The 18,639-nt window shown below is 49.9% G+C and overlaps 1 protein-coding gene across 1 annotated transcript in view; it reads right to left on the bottom strand.

Annotated features, from left to right (window-relative positions):
* Positions 1-1,007: 1,007 nt before the first annotated feature.
* Positions 1,008-18,639, bottom strand: part of WDFY4 (WDFY family member 4) — a 165,801-nt gene continuing 148,169 nt past the window's right edge. The window contains exons 50-61 of the mRNA XM_056850543.1: positions 17,598-17,689; positions 16,996-17,208; positions 15,997-16,137; positions 15,323-15,505; positions 12,493-12,651; positions 10,262-10,441; positions 6,031-6,213; positions 5,288-5,363; positions 5,008-5,155; positions 4,127-4,272; positions 2,983-3,106; positions 1,008-1,074 (exon numbers count right to left, since the gene is read on the bottom strand). Coding sequence (XP_056706521.1) covers positions 1,008-1,074; positions 2,983-3,106; positions 4,127-4,272; positions 5,008-5,155; positions 5,288-5,363; positions 6,031-6,213; positions 10,262-10,441; positions 12,493-12,651; positions 15,323-15,505; positions 15,997-16,137; positions 16,996-17,208; positions 17,598-17,689 — 1,712 coding nt within the window. The remainder of the gene's footprint in view (positions 1,075-2,982; positions 3,107-4,126; positions 4,273-5,007; positions 5,156-5,287; positions 5,364-6,030; positions 6,214-10,261; positions 10,442-12,492; positions 12,652-15,322; positions 15,506-15,996; positions 16,138-16,995; positions 17,209-17,597; positions 17,690-18,639) is intronic.

Genomic DNA, 18,639 nt, shown 5'->3' with positions numbered 1-18,639 from the left:
TATAATCCAATGATTTTTGTGGCATTCCCACGGTATCCGTAACACCCTCCTCCAACACCGCTTTTTTTTTCTTCCCCCCCCCATCCAAATTCTCAAAACTCAAAAATAAGCCCCCGTGCAGAGTTTTGAGAATTCAGATGGGGAACATGTACATCTAGAGAGGGGCAAATCCAAGGCAAAACCTCCCATGCATAAATGACCATACAGTTGGAAGGAACCACCAGGGTCATCTAGTACAGCACCCTGCACAATGCAGGAAATTCACAACTACCTCCCCCCTCACTCCCAGTGACCCCTACTCCTTGCCCAGAAGATGAGGAAAAACCCTCCAGGATCCCTGGATTAAGTTCTAATCAGGCTCCTTGATTAAAAACATAAACCCATTCACATGTGTGTGTGTGTGTGCAATATTTTCCATGCTCTGATTACAAGAGGAAACTCCTTTTAGCCAGAGGAGAGATTTTATTTTCTTTTTGCATAAAACCCACATGTATTCCTTGCACTAGACTCTCCAGGAAAACACATAATCCGCCCACAACTCAAGCCCATTTAGGTGCTGTAAAACACAGGCAGGATGGTGCTGCTGCAGCCATCTTGTTTGGGATCTTCCTGGAGGCACCTGGTTGGCCACTGTGTGAACAGACTGCTGGACTTGATGGGCCTGGGTCTGATCCAGCAGGGCTTTTCTGAAGTTCTTATGTTCTTAACCATGTTTCCCAACATTATTTCTATCAGTCCCTCCAGCCATTACACTGGATCCTAAACCAGATCTGTGGTCACTGCCCTGGGGGGGCCTCGTGGGAAGATGGACTTCTCAGTGGCTGAATTCCGGGTTGTGACCAAGGAGGAGACATAAATCTGGGAGGGGACGGAACAGGCGCAGATCCTTCCAGAGCCCCACACTGGCTCCAGCTGGCCATTCATGTTGCTGTAGCCGTGTGTCGAAAGACTCCTGCATCTCCCTGTATGGATGCAGACGAGGCTAGGTTGGCTGGTGATGTGACTTCTTACTCATCCACTGACCAACAGAAGATCTTTCCACTGTCATCGCCAGCAAGGAGCTTGGAGTAATTCCTTCAGGGAGAAGAAGAAGAAGAGTTGGTTTTTATATGCTGATCGTCTCCTCCTTTTAAGGAGAATCAAACCAGTTTACAATTGCCTTCCCTTCCCCATTACGAAGTAGGTGGGGCTGAGAGAGTTTGGAGAAACTGTGAGTAGCTCAAGGTCACCCAGTAGGCTTCAAGCGGAGGAGTGGGGAATTGAACCTGGTTTTCCAGATTAGAGTCATAGAATCATAGAGTTGGAAGGGACCACCAGGGTCATCTAGTCCAGCCCCCTGCACCATGCAGGAAATTCACAACTACCTTCTCCCCCCAACACTCCCAGTGACCAGAAGATGGCTAAGATGCCCTCCCTCTCATCATCTGCCTAAGGTCACAGAATGAGCATTGCTGACAGATGGCCATCTGACCTCTTCTTAAAAACCTCCAGGGAAGGAGAGCATACCACCTCCCGAGGAAGCCTGTTCCTCTGAGGAACTGCTCTAACTGTTAGAAAATTATTCCTAATGTCTAGACGGAAACTTGATTTTATTTCAACCCGTTGGTTCTGGTCCGACCTTCTGGGGCAACAGAAATAAACTTGGCACCCTCCTCTATATGACAGCCCTTCAAGTACTTGAACATGGTTATATCCCCTCTCAGTCTTCTCCTCTTCAGGCTAAACATACCCAGCTCCTTCAACCTTTCCTCATAGGACTTGGTCTCCAGACCCCTCACCATCTTTGTTGCCCTCCTCTGGACACGTTCCATTTTTCTACATCCTTTTTAAATTGCGGTGCCCAAAACTGAACACGATACTCTAGGTGAGGTCTAACCAGAGCAGAGTAAAGCAATACCATCACTTCGCATGATCTGGACAATATACTTCTGTTGATGCAGCCCAAGACCACGTTTGCCTTTTTAGCTACCGCATCACACTGCTGACTCATATTCAGTGTTTGGTCTACTAAGACCCCAAGATCCTTTTCGCATACACTACTGCTCAGACAAGTCTCCCCCATCCTATAATTATGCATTTGATTTTTCCTACCCAAATGCAGAACTTTACATTTATCTTTGTTGAAGTGCATTTCATTAGTTTTAGCCCAGTTCTCCAGCCTGTCAAGATCATCCTGTAGCCTGGGTCTGTCTTCTACTGTATATGCTACCCCTCCCAATTTAGTATCATTTGCAAATTTAATAAGCATCCCGTCTATTCCTTCATCCGCTCATGAGGAGGAGTGGGGAATCAAACCTGTGTGAGCCAGTTCAAATAGTGAAATATCCATGATATACAACAATAAGTGACAATGGGACACACAATCATAAGATTATTGCTTTATAGCACACCTTTTACATGTATTTCTGGATGTGTCTATAATAATTGTAACTGTATATATGACCACTGAAGAAGGTCGTACAGGCTGAAATGTATCTGGTTGTTTATTGGTCATTTATATTGGTTTTTACCATCAACAATGTTGGAAAGTTAGTAATTATTTATATATGTTCTTTTAATTGATAAGCCTGTATATAAGGCCCAGTGTTTTTATTTCTGTTTACACCGTATAATAAATATTATTATTTTGTTATAACTTTCAGCTCAACTGTCAGGTTCTTTGTTTAGCCCCAGCTCCACCCCTAAACCTCCAGGAATTTCTCATCCCGGAGCTGGGAACTGATCTCTATCTGCTGGAGATCAGTTGTAATGGCGAGAGATCTCCAGCTAGTACCTGGAGACTGGAAACCCTAAGCGTAGCCCAAACTCTGAGGTGCTGGCCTGTTCGTCCAGCCATCAAAAAAATAACAACAGAAGTGCCAACATGTGGAGGAGACCCCCTCCTCTGGTGCCAAGTTCACAAGAAAATCCTGAAGACCCCCAAATTCTTGGCTAGCGTGCCCTCTCGTGGCCACACTGGGTACTCTGACAAGAGATGATTACCTGGAGACTGCCAGGGTGGTGACAGATGCCGCCGCTCTGCCAGGCCTCTCCGGCGGAGTCGTGCTGAGATCCAGCTCTTGGCAGAGAATGAATGGGATCTCCGCCTGGCTGCCCGTTGCTGCTGCTGCGTGGTTTGAAAAATAAATATTCAGGGAAAAGTCCGGGGAGGGGGGGGAGGCTTTCTTTTGGGGAGGGGCATGGGCCTGGGCGGTGGCAAAATGTTATTATTTATGGTCAGCGACTTGTTAAACGGGGAACAAATATATTTAATCTCGGCCAGCGCCATTGGCGGTAGGGCCCGTCCCAATTGAATTTGCCGGCTATGATAGTTACATGTGCTGACGTGTGGCGGTATCAATTGCGGGCTAAATTGGATTTGTGTATTATTGCTTTCTAAATTGCATGCCGAGTTCAGCAGAATTGTTCATCGGTGTTTACCGGCTCTGGGCTTAATAAGATGCCCCAGAATACCTTGCTGCCGGGATATAATGCAGCCCTGTAATTGCCCAGTAAAAAAACAAATTACGCCAGGTCCTAGCATTATCAACTTATCTAAATCGGTTCATAATACAAGCAATAATTAAATGCCAAGTACACTCTGTAACAAAAAAGAAAAGAAAAGAAAAGGAAGTCAATCATTCTGTCTGCAGGCATTGGGATGAACACATTGTGATGAACACAAATCCAGCAAGAAGAAACCAGTTAGGTTTGGGTTAGGATTGCCAGGTCCCTCTTCGCCACCAGTGGGAGGTTTATAGGGTGGCGCCTAAGGAGGGTGGGGTTTGTGGAGGGGAGGGACTTCAATTCCATAGAGTCCAATTGCCAAAGCAGCCATTTTCTCCAGGTGATCTCTATCAGCCGGAGTTGGGTTGTAATAGCAGGGGATCTCCAGCTAGTACCTGGAGGTTGGCAACCCTAGGGGAGATGTTGAGCAAACGGGGGCTGTGCTTGGTATGCGTGCTGATGTGAGACCCCCTCCCCCGCCCAAACTTATGATGGTTCTGAAAGCGTTGTTCCCCCGTGCAAACTTCCAGCTAGCTTCAGCTCAATATCAGGTGAATAAAAACTCTTCCAAAACTCTTTTAAAGGCGACTCTCTCGTTAACGGTGCGCTGAGTAAATTGTGTGTCTCCTAATGGAACGACAGAGGATGCTTTTGGACACAGAAAACCCATTTGCCAACGGGCAGCTTTGCGGGGGCTCGCGCATGTGTCTGCACGCGCCAATCGTCAAGCGCTTGCGGATGCCAAAATGAGACTGCTGGCAGCGTTTGTGAGGCAGCGGAGCTGAGCTGGGGGGGCATTTATTTACATATTATTAAGTGCTGGAATTTTCATCCCCTCTCCGCTGCGTCAGCTCCCCTTTCCCTTGACTCCAGATCGGCAGAAAATGCAGGGCTATGGACAAGCGCGGAAGAAACCTTGGCATTGGGGGGCCCCCTGCTGGCATCCTGCAATCCGAGAGACCGGGCCGTTTTATTCTGTGCAGCCTTGCCACTTTCTTTGGCCATTGACACATGGGCATGTGCGGATTTATTTGTCCCTCTAATATAGCACAATTTCCCCCAAACGCTGCACGCATGGGGAATAAAGGAGCACCTGGCTGGAGCTGCTGCCGCCCTGCGTGCCTCTACCCCGCCATCCCCGGGCAGAGGTGAGGGGAAGCGGGGAATGGAGGCTGCTGCGGCGCGCACTGGCCAGAAGCCTGGCCTGCAGGGGAGTTGTAACCCACATGTTACAATCCAGACATTCAGACAACACAGGACTATCTGAGATTAACAACCGAAACATATCAGGAGCTGTTAATGCCTCAGGGGGAATACCGAAATCAATGACAGATTGATTTTTCCAGGTTTTTAAAATAGCCAGACCAGGTTGAAAGACACCCCTTTGCCCAGGGCAGGTAGGCATTTCTGCCACCTTGTTCTCTACAGAGTGATTTGTGTGCACGGCTCTCCCCCATTTGGCCTGCACAACAACCCTGCAATTTAGGACTGACTAAGCAAGAACGACCTGCTCACAGTCACCAAGAGAGCTTCTCTCGGCCACAGTGGGCCACCCGTGCATATTCCCTCCTTGTGAGGAGGCCCTCAGAGCTCCTGCTGTGTCCTTCGGAGGAACAGAGCAAGTCTGGCTCCTGCTGCCGTAGCTCAGAGGCCTGGGACAGGAGCTTTGCTGGGGGGCAGGGAGTGTCCGGTAAAAGGTGGCAGGTGGGAGTGGAAAGTTCCAGCTCCTTTTCAGACCCTCCCCCGGTCTATGTAGAGCCATTTTGCTTCCAAAGAGGCACGGCAACCACAATGCCCTTACCCTGCTTGGCCGAGCTTTCCCGGGAGTTCGTACCGATGTCCTGGCGCCAAGCGGGGGCATTCTCAAGCTTCCAGACCTGTAGGAGCAAGAGAAAACAGGCTGACAGGTCCACTCTGTGCACGCTGCCAGGAAGAGGCTGATGTGCTCCACACCGGCAGGATGGAGGCACATCCGCCCCGCCAGAGACCGGCAAAGCGATGTTCTCAGGCAGATTCCAATTCAGGGCTAGCCTGAAGAAAGGAAAAAGACACTGAGCATCGCTGGGAAGAAGAAGAGGAAGAGGAAGAAGAAGACTTGGTTTTTTATATGCCAACTTTCTACCATTTAAGGGAGTCTCAAACCGGCTTACAATCTCCTTCCCTTCCCCTCCCCACAACAGACACCCTGTGAGGTAGGTGAGGCTGAGAGAGCTCTAAGAGAGCTGTGACTGGCCCAAGGTCACCCAGCAGGCTTTATGTGGAGGAGTGGGGAAACAAATCCAGTTCTCCAGATTAGAGTCTGCCACTCATGTAGAGAAGTGGGGAATCAAACCTGGTTCTCTTGATCAGAGTCCACCGCTCCAAACCACCACTCTTAACCACTACACCATGCTGGCTCTCCAGTGGACAGCCAAGGGAATCTGCCTGTTTGTTTATTTATTTTATTACATTTCTACCCAGCTCTCCCCAACCCAAAGGTTTCCTCCAACAGGCCCCGAAAAGCCACACCCCTGGAAGCAGAGCCCCTCCCCTGGTAAGTCGTACCTGCACACGGCCCCCTGTGTCACCCGCCACGATCAGGCCGGGCACATCCCCATCCATCACCTCCATGAAGCAGCAGCAGGACAAGGTGGAGCCAAGCCGGCAGGCCGAGTTGAGTCTGGCCAGGGGCTTCCCATTGATATTCCATACGTAGAGAGTCTCTCCGGCACAGGAGGCGATGTTCCCCTGAAACACACCGCAGGGCATCACTGGAGAAACGGGGCGACCTCAGGCAGAATCCCTCCCCCCCCCGCTGCACAGCCCGCACAGAAACACCACAGGTGTCTCTTGACATGACTGGGCTGCTCACTCTCTAGCCTACCTCGCAAGGCTGTTGTGCGGATCAAATAGGACGAGATGCTCCTTGAACAAAGGGTGGGATAAAAACAAAGAGGACTGCCCGCTTTGCACACGCCCACAGAGAATGGCCCGCTGCACAAAAGACTCCATCCAAGCTATCCAAGGATCAATGTGACACGCTGCCACTCCTCAGCTCCTACCCAAGCTTGCCTGGCCCCTCACGGATATGCTGGGGTCACTTAATTATCCCTCAAAATGCACCATAAAACTTCCCCTCTCAAGCCTGGCCTGGCTTATCAAAGGGCAGCGCTCTTCACTGACAATGGCGTTTTGTGCACGGTCTGTTTCTGCTGGATCTGCCGCTCTTTAACTACACAGTATTTGCAGTCAAATACTCAAAACACTATGCACGGGGGCTTTTCACCCCGAAGAAATTCCAGGAGTACTTTGTGATCAATTACGCACTCCCAGTGGAAATGTGGAGCTTCTGAACCACATGTGAGCCCCTCCCCCTTGAAAACGCTGCTTTGTAATTCGCTGTGGTGTGTTTTTTTTTTAAAAAAATATGTCACCAGCCCCCGCCAGCCCTGCAGCGGGATTCTTTCATTTGATCTGAACCGTGAGGCTATTTTACAGACAAAGCAGAGAAGGGTCTGGACAACCCCCCTCCCCGGACCACTTTGTTTCTGTGTAACTTAATGCAGGGGTCATAAGAACATACAAACACTTGCACGGTCATTTGTGATGTTCATCGTTCCATTGGTAGTCTTGCATTCGCAAACAAACAAACAAACAAACAAACAAAAAAGGCTTTCATGCCTATAAGGACTCATATAAGGGGAGGGCGGCAAATCAGCCCAGCTCTGTTCCATCCTGCCGAGAACTGGAATTGACCCACGCTCATTGTGAAACTGAACAAATAAGCAGCCTCGTGGTCGTCTAGTATTATTCTTTTGCTAGTGCACTTGATCATGGCTTTGAGGGGAGGGGTTGGATGAGGGGGGCAGACATGTGGAAGGAGAAATGAGAATGGGCATGGGGAGAAAAAAAACAAGGGGACAGGTATGCACAGAACAGGCTTTCGATGTGGGATCGAGGCAGACTTTAACTCAGGGTAAAACAGCATCTAGAAAATGCGGGCAAAATGTGTGAAAACTCGCGGGGAGAGTGAGGCGACCTCTGACGGTCAGAAAAGGCACGCATAATCAAAGCAAAGCCCCGAAACAGTGGGGAGGGGGTGACCGTAAGGAAAAAGCTGCGCATAAAAGGCTCCATTGCTCTTCAAGCATGTTGAAAACGACATCAGCCAGCAGCTTCCAGCAGCTAAGAGGGCCTGAAAGAGAAGGCTGGGTACTGATTCGTACAGCTCCAAGAGAAGACAGGTGTACTGGAAGTCTTGGGAGTAAGGCTGCCAGGCCACGTCTGGCCACTGGTGGGAGGTTGGGGGGGGGCGGGGACATGGGTGTGTGTGCAATGCTGCATGATATCACTTCTGGGAACACCTGAGTGTAACATCTGGCAGCTCTGAGAAAGGGAAACAGGAGCACAGCTTAGCAAAGCGAAGTGCGTCAAGGGGAGGCTTTTGCAGGGTAAGAAGAGACATTTGGAACGTGTCCAGAGAAGGGCAACAAAGATGGTGAGGGGTCTGGAGACCAAGTCCTATGAGGAAAGGTTGAAGGAGCTGGTTATGTTTAGCCTGAAGAGGAGAAGACTGAGAGGGGATATGATAACCATGTTCAAGTACTTGAAGGGCTGTCATATAGAGGAGGGTGCCGAGTTGTTTTCTGTTGCTCAAGAAGGTCCGACCAGAACCAACGGTTTGAAATTAAATCAAAAGAGTTTCCGTCTAGACATTAGGAATAATTTCTAACAGTTAGAGCGGTTGCTCAGTGGAACAGGCTTCCTCGGGAGGTGGTGAGCTCTCCTTCCCTGGAGGTTTTTAAGAAGAGGTTAGATGGCCATCTGTCAGCAATGCTGATTCTGTGACCTTAGGCAGATGATGAGAGGGAGGGCATCTTGGCCATCTTCTGGTTACTAGGGGTGTGGAGGGGGGAGGTAGTTGTGAATTTCCTGCATTGTGCGGGGGGTTGGACTTGATGGCCCTGGTGGTCCGTTCCAACTCTATGATTCTATGATTTGAGCGTGATTGAAAGTCGGGGGGGGGGGGAAAGGAGGGAAAGAATGGAGATGCGGGGGGGGGGAGCTCAGGTGACCCTGCAGGAAAAAAGTAAGGGAGGCTTTAAAGAGGGCATGGATATCCCTCTCCTCCATGAACATGTCCGCTCCCCTCCTAAAGCCTTCCAAGTTGGCAACCATCACCACATCCTGGGGCAGGGAGTTCCACCATTGAACTCTGTGCTGTGTGAAGAAATACTTCCTTTTATCTGTTTTGAATCTCTCACCCTCCAGCTTTAGCAGATGACCCCGTGTTCTAGTGTTATGGGAGAGGGAGATAAGCTTCTCCCTGTCCACCGTCTCCAAACCATGCATAATTTTATAGACCTCTATCATGTCTCCCCTTAACTGCCTTCTTTCCAAGCTAAACAGCCCTAAGTGTTTTAACCGCTCCTCATACGGCAGTTGCTCTAGCCCCCTGGTCATTTTGGTTGCTCTTTTCTTTTTAGCCCCCTGACTCTGCTTCTCTGATCTCAAATGGACTGAAAGTGGTTTTTATCAATTTTAACAGCAGGTTCTTCTTTTTACATTTTTTTTAACGAGGGTGATGTCATCTCTGGCCCTGAGGGGTGTGTTTGCGGCAGCTGTTTTCTTGCACAGCCTTGAGGCGGCGGCGGGAGGGGGCACTCTCCAGAAAGCTGGGCTTTCCCTCTCTGGTGAGAAGACAGCTGTGGGGAGAAGCACATTGGGGGGGGAGAGGGGGGCTGCAGCGACTGTTTTGCCTGGGACCTGGCCCACGAAAGAGGGCTGTGAGGACCCAAACGCAGAGCAGGGCGGAAATGGAAGCCGAGGCTGCTTCCTGTTCCAAAGATCTTACCTGCTTCTTGTGAATGTTTAACTGTCCCCCAAATTAGAATACTTTCCACCAAGGCTAGATTAAGTATAGAAGAAGAAGGTTTTTTTATATGCCGACTTTCTCTACCACTTAAGGAAGAATCAAACTGGTTTACAATCTCCTTCGCTTCCTTTTCCCACAACAGGCGTGAGGTAGGTGGGACTGAGAGAGTTCGGAGAGAACCGTGACTGGCCCAAGGTCACCCAGCTGGCTTCATGTGGAGGAGTGGGGAAACCAACCAGGTTCACCAGATTAGAGGCCACCGCTCCTAACCGCCGCTCCTAACCACCACACCACACTGGCTCTCTACCACTGGGGGAGTTAGCAGGCAGGTTTTCAGGGATCCCTTTCCCTGAACGGTTTTGCAATTGTAAATCAGGTAATTTGGACAATGTTTGGCATTTTTTAAAAATTGGTTGTTAAAAGTATGATCTCGCCAGAGATAAATGGATTACAGTGTACTTTCAGAGGTACGGACCTCCTCTAAAGCAAGAGATAGCAGCAAAGTTATTGGCTGATCACTGACCCAAATGCAACCCTTGCTGCGGCAAAACTTTTCTCTGGGGCTTTTAGCGATCCTTCCTTCTAACTGTATATTCTGGATTTTGTGTTTCTTTTATGTTTGATTATGTCTGTATTACTGAGCTTATTGGATTTGTTTTGCTCATGACCTGTTGGTCCGCAAAAATAAAGGACAGAAATAAAGGAATAAAGGAAAGAAGTGGAGGTTGTCTCCTCCTCCTCCACCCCGCTGCCTCAGAGGATGCTTTTAGTGCCTTCTCTCAGCATTATGGATACTATTAAAAAGCAAAAAAATCAATCTGTCACGTCTCGGGATGGTTCCTCTCAGGAAAGGGCACCCATTAAGCCGTCGTGAAACGCTCGCTGACGTGTCAGGAGAAAGATGATGAATGCACATCTTACCGTGGAATCGTTGACGGCAACCGCCGAGAGGCAGGCCTGGTGGGCGGGAAGCCGGGTGAGGCGCGTCAGCCGGTGCAAGTCCCAGATGATGCCGGATCTGTCGGCGGAGCCGCTCACCACGATGCCGTAGGAGGCCGAGGAAGCCAAGCAGGTCACGGCCCCACGGTGGCCGTACAAAGGCTGAGGGGAGAGAGAGAGAGGAAGCAAAGGCGGCAGCCCGAGGAATACGCTCATTGAAGAAGAGGAAGAGTTGGTTTTTATGTGCCGACTTTCTCTACCACTTAAGGCAGAATCAAACCGGCTTACAACCACCTTCCCGTCCCCTCCCCACAACAGACATCCTGGCCATTTATGCAGGGTCAATTTTGATGCTCGCTCAAAGCTCTTTTTAAAAATGCGACTTCAAAAATGCTTATTCACGGTCCCGACACAAAAGGAGAAATTCCACACACACACACACCACTCGCCTGCTCCTTTGTTCCTTCCATTAGCCAACCGCCGTTTGCATAGCTAACACGCGGCTGTCATTTTGCATGGTTCCTTGAAGGGATTCCTCGGTGTGGGGGCAGAGTTAAAGGGGCTCTTAAGAAATGCGAAGTGGGTATGCGCCGGCTTTGCAGTCACTTCCTGAATGGTGGTTCAGCGTGAAAAACTCAAAAAAACATGCAGGGCAGCTCAGCCTGGAACGTGCTGCTAATTACCAAGCATAAATGGCCCCTGTGAGGTAGGTGAGGCTGAGAGAGCTGTGACTAGCCCAAGGTCACCCAGCTGGCTTCATGTGGAGGGGTGGGGAAACCAACCAGGTTTAATGGATTAGCGTCCACTGCTCATGTGGAGGAGTGGGGAAGTGAACTCCCCACTGGTGAGCCTAAGACGGCTGCCCCAGTTGCAACTGCAAACCCCGTTCCCCAGGGAGGGAGATTCTTTCCCCAAGGAGCAAAGAACCAGGAGCAGGGAGCAGATAAGTGCCTCCCCTTTCATGTCAATAGACCGGGGGCCCCCCAACCTTTTTGGGCACACTCCAAAAATGGCCACTGTGGGAGGGAAAGCCAGCCACAATACAGCCACCACCGCTTTCTTGCAGTCACACCACGGAAGGTCCTTGTGTGGTGGTGGCAGCTTCTGCCAAAGCAATGGTTTTAAAAATCTGCACAGCCAATCCAACCTCCAATGGCCAATCAGAAGCCTTGCTAGGCTAAAGCCCCCCCCCCCCCAGCCTTGCCCACTTTCTATTAACGCTTGGCGGGCACCAGGAAAGATGCCACCAGGGGCCCACAGGCACAGCCTTGGGGGGCCCTGCAGTGGAAGAACCAGGTGTGAAGGGTTTACAGAGCATCACAGCACAGCCACTGTGCAATTGAGGCCCCCGCTCTCAGGGGCAACGTCATTCCGTACACGTTGCTAGAACAAACTCCCTGCCATAAGACCTGGATTTGAGGATGTGCCAGGGTGGTTGTACTGGTTAAGAGCGGTGGTTAGGAGCGGTGGAAGCTAATCTGGTGAACTGGGTTGGTTTCCCCACTCCTCCACATGAAGCCAGCTGGGTGACCTGGGGCTAGTCACAGCTCTCTCAGAACTCTCTCAGCCCCACCTACCTCACAGGGTGTCTGTTGTGGGGAGGGGAAGGGAAGGAGATTGTAAGCCGATTTGATTCTTCCTTAAGTGGTAGAGAAAGTCAGCATATAAAAACCAACTCTTCTTCTTCATTCAAAGGGATCCAACATGTTACGTTTTAGCCTACTAATGGTGACCTTGAAGTCAAGGGAGGAGCAGAGGTGGTTTTGCCATCGCCTGCCTCTATGTAGCAACCCTGGACTTCCTTGGTGGTCTCCTGTCCAAGGACTAACCCGGGCCGACCCTGCTTAGCTGCCGAGGTCTGATGAGATCAGGCTGGCCTGGCCCCTCTCTGTCAGTGGGACCTTATCCTTTCCTCTCGCCACAGCAAATATGTGTTGCGATAAAAAAAAAACTCTCTGTAATGTCACCAAGTCCAAAGCAGAGGCTGCCGAAGATGCAAGGAAATGGAATCAATGACAGGCCAGTAAGCAAGACCCCTCCCCCAGGACCTTTCCAGTGGGTTCTCCCTGGAGGAGAGCATCACCAAATTCATTGACTCGAAGGAAACATTGGTGCTGCAGACAGCAATTGCTGAGAGGGGCCCTGCACCGGCTGACTTGTGGCTCCGAGACGGATCGTTTCAGGGGTCCAAAACCCGAGCAGAGATGCTCTACCTTCTTGAGGCGCAAGCGGGCAGCTCCGTCACTGGCCACGAAGAGTTCCCAGGTGCATACCACAGAGCTGCTGCCTGAGGTGATGAGCGTTGTCGGCGTGGGGCACACGGCACAGAAGGAAGACCCCCAGTCCACAGGGGCCTCAAAGGTGGCCATGTTCTGCAGAAAGAAAGAAAGAAAGAAAGAAAGAAAGAAAGAAAGAAAGAAAGAAAGAAAGAAAGAAAGAAAGAAAGAGAGAGAGAAAGAAAGAAAGAAAGAGAGAAAGAAAGAAAGAAAGAAAGAAAGAAAGAGAGAGAGAAAGAAAGAAAGAGAGAGAGAGAGAAAGAAAGAAAGAAAGAAAGAAAGAAAGAAAGAAAGAAAGAAAGAAAGAAAGAAAGAAAGAAAGAAAGAAAGAAAGAAAGAAAGAAAGAGTCAGGGGAAGCTCTGAAAAGAAGGGCAGCTGGTTGCCACCTGGAATGGGCAGGAATTCTTTTCCAGTTATAAAACAGAATGTCCTGGGAACATTTCCCCACTCCTCCACATGAGCGGCGGACTCTAATCTGGAGAACTGGGATTGATTCCCTACAAGCTGGAACGTGTCCAGAGGAGGGCAACGAGGATGGTGAGGGGTCTGGAGACCAAGTCCTATGAGGAAAGGTTGAAGGAGCTGGGTATGTTTAGCCTGAAGAGGAGAAGACTGAGAGGGGCTATAATAACCGTCTTCAAGTACTTGAAGGGCTGTCATAGAGAGAGGAGGGTGCCGAGTTGTTTTCTGTTGCCCCAGAAGGTCGGACCAGAACCAACGGGTTGAAATTAAATCAAAAGAGTTTCCGTCTAGAGATTAGGAAGAACTTTCTAACAGTTAGAGTGGTTCCTCAGTGGAACAGGCTTCCTTGGGAGGTGGTAAGCTCTCCTTCCCTGGAGGTTTTTAAGAAGAGGTTAGATGGCCATCTGTCAGCAATGCTGATTCTGTGACCTTAGGCAGAGGATGAGAGGGAGGGCATCTTGGCCATCTTCTGGTCACTAGGGGGGAGGTAGTTGTGAATTTCCTGCATTGTGCGGGGGGTTGGACTTGATGGCCCTGGTGGTCCTTTCCAACTCTATGATTCTATGATTCCTCCACATGAGTGGCGGACTCTAATCGGGAGAACTGGGATCGATTCCCCACTCCTCCACATGAGCGGGTGGACTCTAATTTGGAGAACGGGTTTCGATCCAGGCCAGAGACGTGCAGAGGTGGTTTGCCGTTGCTTTCCTCTGCATAGCGCTTATCTACATGAGCACATATGTTACTTTGGAATTCATACTAAAATGCTGAAGTAGAGGTCCGTCTTATTATGGGCAGCGGAGGGGTCTCCCCTTACGGATGTTTAGCAAATTCATGGCAGAGATGAGATTGAAATGGCAGGTTTTCCAAACTCTGTTTCGTTGTCATTAAACACAATATGTTTGCACATTAATACTGAAGTGAAATGAAAGATAACGGGCACCGAAAGATCAAATCCAAGTACAGAGGACTGGATGTAAAGGGAAAATACAATTCAATACAATATCCTGAAAGTGGAAAGCAGAAACTTACCCAGATGTAACTGAATGGACAAGCAAAGGTCTTTTATGCATGGGAGTTTTTCACCTGGGGTTCGATGCTTGCTTGACCCACACATTTCTGTTGCGAATCCAAAAATTCTATGCACCAACAAACTTACCAGCTCAAATCTGGAAGTGTTGGGGTCCCCGCCCCTTGAAAATGCTGCTTTGTAAGTGGCTGCAGTGCTTACTGTGAGAAAAAAGTCACACACACACCCAGCTCCCCTCACCAGTGCTTTGGCTTATGCATGGAAATGGGAACGATTTGACCCGGGCTGATCTCAGGGGAGATCATAGAATCGGGTTTTAACAGCATCAGGAAGACCTGGACATTGCAATAGCTGGGTGCGAGGTCATCTCTGAGGGACAGAAAACTCATGCATAACTCCAAGGACCAACAGAGTCAGTCCAGGGGGTGAATGTGAGTCCAAGGACCCCTGCAAAAAGGACCCAAGCGGCAAAATATGCAACCACGGCTAAATTAACGTCTTTAGTGCATAACAGATCAACCTCTGAGTTCTATGAAAAATGGAAAGTATTCCTTGATTATATAGCTGTTAACCAATACAAATAATAATAGAATGTAAGAATTTAAGAAATGCCTTGTCAGATATGCAAATATAGCAACTTACAGAAGGTATAATTGATTTGCAATTATAAAGTAAGTTCCAATACAATGTAAGAATTTGATGTTTATGTCTGCATGTTTGTATGTTTTGTTTCGTTTGTTTGGGAAAAAAAGGAAAGGATGCTAAAGAAGATGTATGAGGGAAGGAGTATAGTTGCCATCCTAGGTTGGGAAATTCCTGGTGATTTATGGGTGGAGCCTGGGGAGAGTTTGTTTCGGGGAGGGGAGGGACCTCAGCAGGATATATACCGAAGAGTTCACCCTCCAAAGCAGCCATTTTCCCCAGGGGATCTGATTTATCTTGTCTGGAAATCAGCTGTAATTCCAGGAGATCTCCAGCCCCCACCTGGAGGCTGGCAACCCTCAGAAAGAGGTACAAGCAAACAGAAAGTAAGGGAAGAGATGGCTGAGAAAGATGCAATCACAGCCCACCTAATGTCAAGAATGACACCCGGACTATCAGTTCTCCATCAGACGTTGTCTTTTTGTTCCAGGATACCAACCTCAGACTTAAAAATGAGCCCTCTCCAACTGTCCGGGCCACACGTCCTTCCTGCTCCTCCCCCCAATCACTCGAGTACCTTTCGACCACAGTCCAGGAGTACCCCCGCATCCCAGAAACCTGCCTTGAGTTACCTTGTCTGATCCATAGCTGGCCAGGCAGCAGGTGAAGTCATCAAATCCCCAACAAAAGACTTTGTTCCACTGTGGAGGGAGCAAAATTTTGTTCTTCTCCACAGCCAAAACCCCCTTGTCTGTGCACACGATGTGACCCACAGGTCCTTGAGGTGCGTCTGCATAAGAAGAAGGAAGATGAGTCTATCTTTCATTGCTAGAAGAAGACGGCGGCGGCGACTTGGTGTTTATATACCCACCACCTCCTGAGGAAGCCTGTTTCACTGAAGAACCACTTTATCAAAAAGTTCTTCCTAATGTCTAGACGGAAACTCTTTTGATTTAATTTCAACCCGTTGGTTCAGGTCCGACCTTCTGCGGCAACAGAAGGTTATCTGAATGACTTCTGCCTTCTGCTTCTTAATCTTCCACAGCTCAGGATTGGGCTTAGCCGTGGGAACGTCTGAAGCAGTCCTCTGGGCAGCCTTGCTTTAGGTCAAGGGGCTACAAAGACTGCTCAGAAGGGCCGCTATTGCCAACCGATGCCCAGCTCAACATGTCTCATGTCTCCTTTTCTGGTAGGGAAACCTAAGCCCAGCAAACAACTGTGCCTTAAAGAGTCCAGCGAGTCCAGCAGGGCGGATCGCCTGGTCCTCGTGTTACACTCGGGTATCCTGGCAGTGCCTACCTCTGACGGGAACCGAGGAGAACTTCAAGTTGTGGAGGCTGCTAAGCGGTGGAAGGAGTTGCCCAGCAGGGAGGGAGAAGCGGAGGCCGTCTCTGCCCACTGGATGCTTCCCCAGGGCATTCCGAGCTGGGTGTGGTTTGGTAAAGAGCTGCAAAGAACAACAGCAAACAAAAATAACGTAAAAACAACACCAGCAGTACTGGAGGTGTTCTCTCGGACAATATTTGCCGATTCTACTTCCAGTCCTAAGCACATGAACTGTTCGATCTCTTTGCGTTGTCTGAAATGTTCACACAAACTCAGAGTGGTGGTGAGAATTTTTTTTTTTTTAAATGGATGTTGGGCATCACTTCAGGGGGGAACTCAGAAGTGATATCACACCTCTCTAAGAATCACCAGAAACTCCATGGTAAAACCATCACAGTTGGTGACGGCCACCCCACCCATATATCTCTGCCCCCCTCCGCAGTGTCCTGCTAGTTGCCAGGCTGGGCCGACCAATCCTAGAAGAAGAAAGAGGAGGAGGAAGAGGAGGAGGAGAAGAGTTGGTTTTTATACCCCAATTTCTCTACCATTAAGGAGTCTCAAAGTGGCTTACAATCGCCTTCCCTTTCCCTCCCCATAACAGGCACCTTGTGAGGTAGGTTTCCCCACTCCTCCACATGCAGCCTGTTGGGTGACCTTGAGCCAGTCACAGTTCTCTCTGAACTCTCTGAGCCCCACCTGCCTCACAAGGTGTCTGTTGTGGGGAGGGGAAGGGGAGGCGATTGTAAGCCAGTTTGAGACTCCTTAAAAGGTAGAGAAAATCGGGGTATAAAAACCAACCTTCTTCTTTTACCCCAGCATTGTTCAAGCAACCAAGGATCCGTGTTTAGCATCCAGCTGCTGATTTCTCAGGCAATTCTATAACACCAAATCCCACTCTGGGATGAAGATGAGCATCCCACTCAGTGATTCCAGAAGCAGCTCACCCCCTTCCCCTCCCCAGCCCGGCCTGCCACTGCACCTGCTTTGGGATTTGTCCAAAGTTGCTGCTGAATCCCAAGACGGTGTTTTTGGTGAGGGGGTCACTGATGCTGTCCAGGTGGACCTGGTCACCATAGAAATACGGGTGGAAGACATTGAGGGCCTTCACTGCCGCCGGGCCGTGCTGCTTGTGACCAAAGATGAGGTCTATCCAGTGATGGAGGTGGCTGCTGACGTAATCGCTCTCCAGTGCCTGGAACCCGACAGGCAGCATTTGTTCAGGGTTATCCTCTCAGCCGCAGCACCCTCCCCACCTTTGACCTCAGGGGCAGACTCCCCACCGGCCTCTGTGCTCTCACTGAATGCACCCTGCTTGGCAAGGGTTGCCAACACCCAGGTGGTGGCTGGAGATCTCCTGGGATTACAACTGATCTCCAGGCGACAGAGATCAGTTCCCCTGGAGAAAATGGCCGCTTTGAACGGGGAATCTATGGCACTGAAGTCCTTCCCCTCCCCAAACCCTGCCCTCCTCAGGATCAACTGGCAAAATCTCCAGGTATTTCTCAACCCGGAGCTGGCAACTTAGACATAGAGGCCTCCCTCGAGCATACACAAAGCCTTCCTTTCACACTTTGTACTGACCTGCCTGTTCAAGCTAATGAACCTATGCGGGCTTCCTTCTGCCCAGGGTGGCAGCTCAACATCCCCCAGCAGAGTCCCGTCCTGCAAGCTTCCTGCAGAAGAGAAAATGCAAAGAGGAACCCCTGAATCCTGGACCTCATTTGGGGCATGAACAGGTTGCCTCCCCCCTCTGCCCCTCAGATTCAGAGGACACGAGAGACCTCCCAAGAGGTTCGAATTAACTCATCGCCAAAGCTCAAGGCCTGTTAGCTGGCAATCCTTGTTCTCAGAAGCCGCTCTGAACCACGGTCCCAAGCCGGGCTTCTAGCTAGGGCTGCCAACTTCCAGGTGGCGGCTGGAGATCTCCTGGAATTCCAACTGATCTCCAGGCAACATAAAACACTCCCTTATTATTGATTTGTTTATTTAAAACATTTACCCCACTTCTCCTGGAGATAATGGCTGCTTTGGAAAACAGACTGATTGTCATTATTCCCCTCAAAGGTCCCTCCCCTGCCTAAACCCCACTCTCCCAGGCGCCACCCTCAAATCTCCAGTTATTTCAGAACCCGGAGTTGGCAATCCTACTTCTAGCCCATAAAGCAGGGAGGCTGACTGACTAGGGTTGCTGCCAGCCTCCACCTGATCTCCAGAGGACAGAGATCAGTTCCCCTGGAGAAAATGGCTGCTTTGAAAGGTGGACTCTATGGCATTATACCCTGTTGAAGTCCCTCCCCTCCCCAAACCCCACCCTCCTCAAGCTCCACCTCCAAATCTCCAGGTATTTCCCAACCCAGAGCTGGCAACCCTACATCTGACCCCCACCCCCTTGAAACATGGCAGACACAACAGGGCGCAGTCTTGGCCAGTCCTGTGGTGTTGGAAAGTGCTGTTAAGTCACAGCTGACTTAGGATGACCCCATAGGGCGTTCGAGGCAAGAGATAGTAAGAGGTGGTTTGCTTTTGCCTCCCTCTGCGTAGAGGCCCTGGACATCCTTGGAGGTCTCCCATCCATAGGGCTGCCTGCTGAAATACCTGGAGACTTTGGAGGTGAAGCCTGAGG

This window comes from Euleptes europaea, chromosome 5, assembly GCF_029931775.1.
Source record: "Euleptes europaea isolate rEulEur1 chromosome 5, rEulEur1.hap1, whole genome shotgun sequence".
NCBI classification, from domain to species: domain Eukaryota; kingdom Metazoa; phylum Chordata; class Lepidosauria; order Squamata; family Sphaerodactylidae; genus Euleptes; species Euleptes europaea.
This window is presented reverse-complemented; position numbering and strand designations above follow the sequence as displayed.